This window comes from Eulemur rufifrons, chromosome 23 (genome assembly GCF_041146395.1).
Source record: "Eulemur rufifrons isolate Redbay chromosome 23, OSU_ERuf_1, whole genome shotgun sequence".
Classification (NCBI taxonomy): Eukaryota; Metazoa; Chordata; class Mammalia; order Primates; family Lemuridae; genus Eulemur; species Eulemur rufifrons.
This window is the reverse complement of record NC_091005.1, coordinates 30,309,564-30,317,237: the sequence shown is the minus strand read 5'-3', so window position 1 is coordinate 30,317,237 and position 7,674 is coordinate 30,309,564. Positions and strand designations below refer to the sequence as shown.

Sequence of the window (7,674 nt, the reverse complement as noted above, 5' to 3'; positions counted from 1 at the left end):
TATTAATCAAAGTTTTGCCATCGTTAACAGTAGCTTGTTTACGCCAGCAGAGGCAGCCTGGAGGGTGAGTGGTGATAAAAACACAAAAGGTGTTTTCCACAGCCTGTTGAGGATTGTATATTTTTCCTTGCAAGAACTGGTCCAAAGCCTGGAAGACATAGTAGCCGGTTGGGTCAAAGTCTGGTGAGTACGGTGGATGAAAGGGAATTTCCAAGTCCAGCGTCTGTACTTTGAGCAGCGTTGTTTTTTTGTGACATGTGGTCTTGCAAGAGGATTGGCCTGTCTGTGTTGACCAGTCTCGGCTGCTTAATCACAAGCATCCTCATCATTTCATCCAGTTAGTTGCTGTAGACATCCACTGTAATGGACTGACCAGGGTTTCATGAAACTGTAGTGGGTAATACCAGTGCTGGACCACCAAACAGACACCATTAGCTTTTTTTGATTAATATTCGGTTTTGGACTGTGTTTCGGCACTTCGTCTTTATCCAACCATTGTGCTGAACACGTGCGATTGTCAAAAAAAATCCATTTTTCATCATATATAATATAGCATAGAAATAGTTCGCCTTTCTATCATGGCAGCAAAGGCAAGCTTCGAGACGATTTCTCTTCTGACGCTCATTTAATTCATGCGGTACCCATCTAATCCAGCTTCTTTACCTTAACGATTTGTTTAGAATGGTCCAGTATTATTAGAATAGTAACATCCAACCCTGCTGCTAGTTCACGGGTAGGTTGAGATGGATTCGCTTCCACTACAGCTTTCAGCTCATCGTTATCCACCTTGGTCTCTGGTCACCCACGTGGCTCATTTCCAAGATTAAAATCACCAGAACGGAACTTCTCAAACCACTGACGTACTGTGCGTTGATTAGCCACATCCTTCCCAAACACTTCATTGATATTTCAAGCTGTCTGCACAGCACTGGTTCCACAACAGAACTTACATTAAAAAATTTTTGACTTATCCATGGTTTCATAAAAATTGCTCTTAAAAAAATGTGAAAGATAATCACAAGCCAAACCACACATGTGGAAGAGTGAGGATGTACCTTCACAATAAAAATAAAACAAGAGTGTCAGAGTGAAATGTCAGAGATACCAACTGTGAAACCTGTACTTGGGGAAATCGGACTTTTCATACTTAATAACCGTGTAATACCTGTAAAAGCACACGTACGTACACATGAAAGACTGGCAAATAAAAACGTTAAGTGTATCTGAATGGATAGTAAGATTACAGAAGACCTATTGTGTGTGCCATCTTGTAACTTCCAAAGTCTACATGATATGCACATATTTCATAATCAAAAAATATTTTAAAGTGTTAAAACGACAAAATGATATATCTCCACAAATATACTGAATGTGTATATAAAACAAAGAATGTAAGTTGCTTTTTTCAGCACACCTGGTAACAGAAATAGACCTGGATATAAATTTGTGGTGGAACTGTTCTTTCACCATAAATATGGCTGAACACACAAGTTATAACCAATTCAAAAAATTATGCTTATGTAGGGAAGGGACTACTCAGGCTTCTTTCCTGAAAATGGTTAACAGAAATAAACTCTGTTGTCCAGAATTGGTGGTAGGATAAGGGGGAAGTTCACGTAAATTTTCATTGACTTTCTAAGCTTAATGTACCCATAAAAACCACACACAATTATCTTTGGCCATTCAGAATGCAGTTTTAGAACTTTACATGTGCCTCAAGGTAATTAGCAACAGTTAACTGTATGGTGCTAAAGGCATAATAGTAGCTAGCACTTGGTGGATACTCATTATTTACAAAGCACTGTTCTAGGTAACCTGTGCCTCGTTTAACCTTCTGAGGTCCGTAATTTAACCCAACTTTACACATTAGGAACTGGATTCCAAGGTCACACAGATTGGAAGTTATGAAATACTAAATAAACTTCATTTTTATTGTGCTTTTTTTTTTAAGAGGGGAAAAAGTGGTCAGCATTTTAATTAGTCACTCTCCTGACAGAGTTGTAAGAATCAAAATGTGGGCAAGAGGGAGGAAAAAACAAGACTCTGTAGCCCAGAGGTGATGTACCCAAGTCTGCTGCTGTGCTTCAGAATAAAACCCTACCACACTTCAAAATGCCGGCACATTGCTTTCTGCTACGTAATTAAAGTACAGAATGGAACAGCAAGATAACTTCAGATTTCAAACTCAGAGCTAAAGCAGACACATTAAGATTTTTTTAATTTGCCAGATATCCTTTTAATGAGAATTATAAAAGACCAAAAACATACTTTTTTTGCAAACTGCCTTTTTTAAACAAATGATTTGTTTTTAATTACAAATACTGTGCATGACGATGCCTTCTTTTGCAAAACCAATAAATACAAGAACAAATTTTAAACATGTGATTTGTCCAAGATTTGAAAAAAGAAAAAAGGCCTGATTTTTTTTTCAGTATTTATAAAACTCAATTTATTCCCTAAGCTTTCAAAGATTAAGTTTGAAGTTATGACTCAAACGGAGAAGAGAGAGCGTGAGGCCACCTTACAGCTGCTTTGAATAGCCTCTGAGAGTTTTTCCCATGTCACCTTTCCTTTCTAAACTCGAATCTTCACAAAATAGCTGAATTTAAAATAACTCTAATGAACCGATTACTGGGGAAAAGAAAATATGTATGGAACACATATCATAAACTTTACCATAAACAATTATGCATATCAAAAGACACTAACTTTAAAATGGTACAAAAAAAGTGAGGAAAAACCTGAATTACAGGGAAAAAAGTCAAATTTATTTAATGAAAAACTACAATTAATAAAAATTAGCAAATACACACAAAAAAAACACACAGCAGCACTATGTAATGACTCACAAAGGGGAAAAGCAGTGGTCCAAGACCACTCAAGATGGCTTGTCAGTTAAAGGGCAAAAAAACCAAACACTCAAACACACACACACACACGCACACACACGCGCACACACACACATGCACGCCCACACACACATGCACGCCCACACACGCAAAAAAAAACAAAACAAAAAAACCCAATATTCTTCAGCAATACAATCAATCTACAACAAACACAAAACTCAGAATTATTTTACAATGCTTCCTTTCTTAATACAAAAGGTGCCCATCTTGGGTGTATATATATATTTTTTCAGTGGTTTACTGTTGACTTATTTTTAAATATATTAGTGTTACTACATGCAACTGTTTCCTGTATTTAACAGCCTTTCTTTTTATTTACCTTCATGTGTCTAGCTTCCACCTACCAAAAGAGTTTCAGGTTGGCAGGCAGATGGGTGCCTTATTTTCTGTGAAATTGAATGAAACAGTTTTAAACACTGGCCAGAAAATGTTTGATTGCCATTTCAACACATGGAAATAGTTACATTGATGCCTAAATTGCCATTTTCTGCAAAAAGCTGTGCAATGCTGGTGTCAAAGACTAGGCAGTCACTATTCATAATGGCTGTTGCAATTCCCTCGTGAATAGATCGAGGAGTCGCTTCCCAAGTCAATCGCCGCCTATGACCATTTAACTCAAGTCGGTAAGCAAAATTTTCAGCTTGCTTGCGTGTTCCTATCAGCTGTACAATTGCAAAGAACTGCTGGTGACCATCGTATTTTTCCTGTTTCTCCAAAACTAACATGAAGTGAAAGCCAAAACAGGACTGCATCATCACCCAGTCAACAGCACCAGGAAGATTAATGTCTGTAGCAAGGAAAACTATATCCTCCCCCTGTAGTGTCGTAATGGATTTATGCTGATGCATCAGATGAGGCATTACGGCATCCAAAGAGCCTTGCCATTTACAGGAAGCACCAGGGCACGGACAGGAATAAGGCCTGAACTCACAGAGCTCTTCGTGGTCTGCTTTTTCTGTGTGTGGCAGAGTTATCTCACATCCAGAAGAGGCGTATTTACAAGGGAAAAGTACTGAATTGGCCACTTTCTCCATAGCCAAGTTGCGAATGGATCCCAACGGGCCCCGACAGGTTGGACAACATGTGAGCTTTGGGCGACAGTTGCTACAAACAAGATGGCCACTCTGACACTGGAGAATGGGTGGCAACACATAGTCAAAGCAGACCGGACACTCAAAGAGACTCGCCAAGTCATTGTTGGATGCAGTTGTGCCGGTCAGGGCAGGCACCCGCTGGGACGGTGGACACTTGGAGGTACCAGTAGGTAATGCTGTAGCAGTCTGACGGCTCATTTCTGCAATAAAAAAAATACATAAAAATAAAAGGAGGCAGGAGAAAAACAATTACAACTATAACTTATTTTATTATAATGTTTACATGCCAGAAATACTGTGTAAGTTTCATACAACATTTACAGTGAGCAAAAGATAAAGGAAAATAGCATTAAAAAACAGCATACAAAAAATAAGTATTACGTACACTAAATGGGCATTTTGATTAGAAGCTGTACACTGGGTAAGCCTTCTTTTCTAAATGTTCCAGAACACATTTAGGGTCCTTTTTAAAAAAAAAAAAAAAAAAGTGCTAAAGACCATCTTTGGATGGACTACCTGGATTAAGAAATGCTAACAGAAACTGCACCATGAACAACTAAGACACAGTTTTGACTGGCCTCTGCTCCCTCTCTCAGATTCCCTTACTATCTGTCCCCTGATTCCAAGTCAGCTGCTGAGAGCTACAGGAAGTCACAGGTGAGTCCTACACACAGTGGGCCCTCCATATCCGTAAGGTTCTGCACCCAAAGATTTAGCCAATCATGGACTAAAAAAATAAAAAATAATACAATACAGTATAATAACTGTTTACATAGCATTTACATTTTATTAGGTTACTACAGGTGACCTAGAGATGACTCAAAGCTGCAGTCCCCACCCCCAGGCTACCGCCCGGGACCAGTCTGCGCATCACCGCCTGCCCTCTGTACACCGCCCCCACCCCCACCCCCACCGCATCCGTGGAAAAGCCGTCTTCCGTGAAGCTGGTCCCTGGGTGCCAAAAAGGTTGCAGACTGCTGATTTAAAGTACACAGGAGGATGTTTGTAGGTTATATGCAAATACTATGCCACTTTACGTAGGGGACTTGAGCATCCTCAGATTTTGGTACCTGAGCTGTGGTGGAGGGGGATCCTGGGACAAATCTCCCAAGGATATGAATGGACAAGTGTAGTTCAAATGCCAATGGACCGTGAGAGAGTATTAACTTGAATTAATCTTTCCTAATAGTGAACAATAGCTGCTCTAGGTATATTTTGGGAACGTGGGGGAGAGGCTAACAAGGAGAAAGTCCTACTGCCATCATCCATCTTTATCTAACAAGTCTCCCCCAAAAAAGTTTTCATCAGTTAAGTATTAATCTTGTTTTCTACTGATCAGTGCTCACCTCAAAAGTAAGGGAAGATGGGAGAAATGGAGGCCCATCCTCAAATAAAACTTTTTAGTCTGGTATTTTGGGAAAGCATATCATTCTATTTTACTTCCATTCCACAATATAAATCAGATATAATGTACAAAAGAGTGAGAAAGATAAGGCAAAGAGAATAAAGATAAAAACGCAGACAATAAAAACGCAAGTACAATACTGGGGAGGGGGATGGAGTCAGCAGGCAAAGAATTCCGTGCACCCTGAGGTTCACCAGTGTTGCTGAAACAGTCACCAGAACAATAAACGTAACTAACAAGTCAGGCTGAATAAACAAAACAAGCACCTTTTCCCAGGAAGCTACCTTTGCTGGGATGTCACAGGCCACTACTTATCTTGGGGGTGACAAAAGATTAGTCAGTCTGTTGATATCCTAAGAGTGTACTTCTAGTGACTATACTAAACCATATTTCTACAAAATTATAGCTTCAAATTTAAAGTTTCTCTCAACTGTAGCCATTACTCTGTTGCAAATAACTTTTTAAAAACAATGTTGGTTGCAAATATGACCAAGTAAATTCAATCTGGGTTCTAGATTATTCAAGTGGTTACCAACAGACACCTTAAATGGGGGTTGAGGGTGCAAAAAAAGGACAATGTGACAGAATCCATCATAATGTGGCTGATCGTATGGACTTAGAAGAACATGAAGCAACTCTCATCATCTGAAGCCCTGTGTAACTTAGGTGTTCTGTCCCCTGACAAAAGGACGGTAAAGGAGTTCTCCTGCAATCCCGTTTCCCCCTGAGTAGATTCTTTGTGCACAGGATGAGCCATCCGTTTTAGATCACTTGTAAAGCAACAGGTTAGCATTGCCAAGAACACCCTGTCTGTATGCTGTATGCCCGCTTCACAGTCCAGTTTATACTGCTCACTTAAGTGACCAACATAATTAGAAAGTGGTTCCTTGAGCACAAAATAGTCTAAAAAAAACCAATGCCTTTCGAATTACTAAACCAAAACAGCTAATCACATCAAAGGGCAGTTTGTATTTAACATAATATAGCTACTGAGCAAGAAAAACACTGTTGTTCAATTTCTTGACCTAGCAAAATGTTTTAGTTCCACATTTATTATCAATAGTTCAGGCTAACATTACAATATATCTTTATTTTCCAAACTCTGTAGAAAGCACATTTTAACTCCTATTCAGAGTGTTAAAAACAAGTGAAATGTGGCTATTTCTTATGAATGGTTATATTATAGGTTAGCAACTGCTAAAACCTCTAAAATCTCCCAAGGTGGAACTCGGGTCCATTTTGAAAGAGAAACGGAATCCCAACCATACAGCCGTCCTGCAGTAAGCACCCAGGACAACCCTGTATAAGTCACGACAGAACTTGAAGTTTGATTTAACAGAGAAAAAGTACAGCAGCTCAAAACATCACGCAAACCTGACGAGGACCTAAATTATGCCGCAGCCATTCCGTGAGCCAGATGGCACTGATTTAAAGCACTCAAGCTTCATTCCAGCCACCCAGTCTCGTGACGTCGATACCTTTTCTCTTCCCCGCCCTAGCGGCCGGCAAACACGTGCGCAGGGCGCCCTCCAGGAGCACGGCGAGGGCGGGGCGGGCCTCCCCGGCCCGGGAAGTCGGGCAGCGCATCGTCTCGTCCGGGCAGCGGGACGGCCGGAGACAGGCCCCGCCGCTAAGCACAGAGGACGCAAATTCGCGCCTCAGGTCAGGCTCCACACGTCACCAGACGGGAAACGAAGCCTTTCCGTACCCAGGAGGCAACTGCACCTCCCCGTGAGCTCGAATTCGGCCGCGTCTCCGAAAATAGGGGCCACAGCTGAGCTAAGACCCTCCGGACACCCCGGCGGGACCACTGCCACCTAGGCGAGGCCGGCGGCGGTGCGGGCGCTGGGGGAGGAGGTGCGTCCGGGAGCCAGCCCTGGAGCTGCAGCTGGGGCCCGCCCTCCGGAGAGCCGGGGCCGCAGCCTGGCAGCCCTCCCCACCCCGCAGCGCCCGGCCGGCCAGGGCTCCCGGCCGCCTCCCTCGCGGGGGCGGGGCCGAGCCGCTCGCGGGGGCGGGGCCTCACGGGCGAGGCCCGCGGGGCGGGGTCGCGCCCACAAGCCCCACCCACCCAGGCCCCAGGCGGCACGGCCGCTGGCGGCAGGACCCGGCAGCTGTGACCGGCGCCACCCTGCTGTGGACCCCACCCACCCCCGCGACATCTTCCCTCTCAGCATTTCCAGTTTAAAGTTAGGTGGAACCATGCCAGTTTTTTGTAGGTCAAAACAGTAGAATATCGGCAATTCTCTTTGTTTCAATCTGAAAGACA

At 42.6% G+C, this 7,674-nt stretch overlaps 1 protein-coding gene across 3 annotated transcripts in view; it reads right to left on the bottom strand.

The window, feature by feature from the left end:
- Positions 1-2,444: 2,444 nt before the first annotated feature.
- The window catches only part of SIAH1 (siah E3 ubiquitin protein ligase 1), a 30,084-nt gene continuing 24,854 nt past the window's right edge, over positions 2,445-7,674 (bottom strand). For 2 of the 3 annotated variants that reach the window (XM_069456585.1, XM_069456587.1), the window contains exon 2: positions 2,445-4,203. In XM_069456585.1, the coding sequence (XP_069312686.1) occupies positions 3,353-4,201 (849 nt within the window). In that variant the 5' untranslated portion in view covers positions 4,202-4,203 and the 3' untranslated portion in view covers positions 2,445-3,352. Of the gene's footprint in view, positions 4,204-6,886; positions 6,981-7,674 lie in introns of those variants that run through there. The other variant, XM_069456588.1, reaches the window with a different exon arrangement.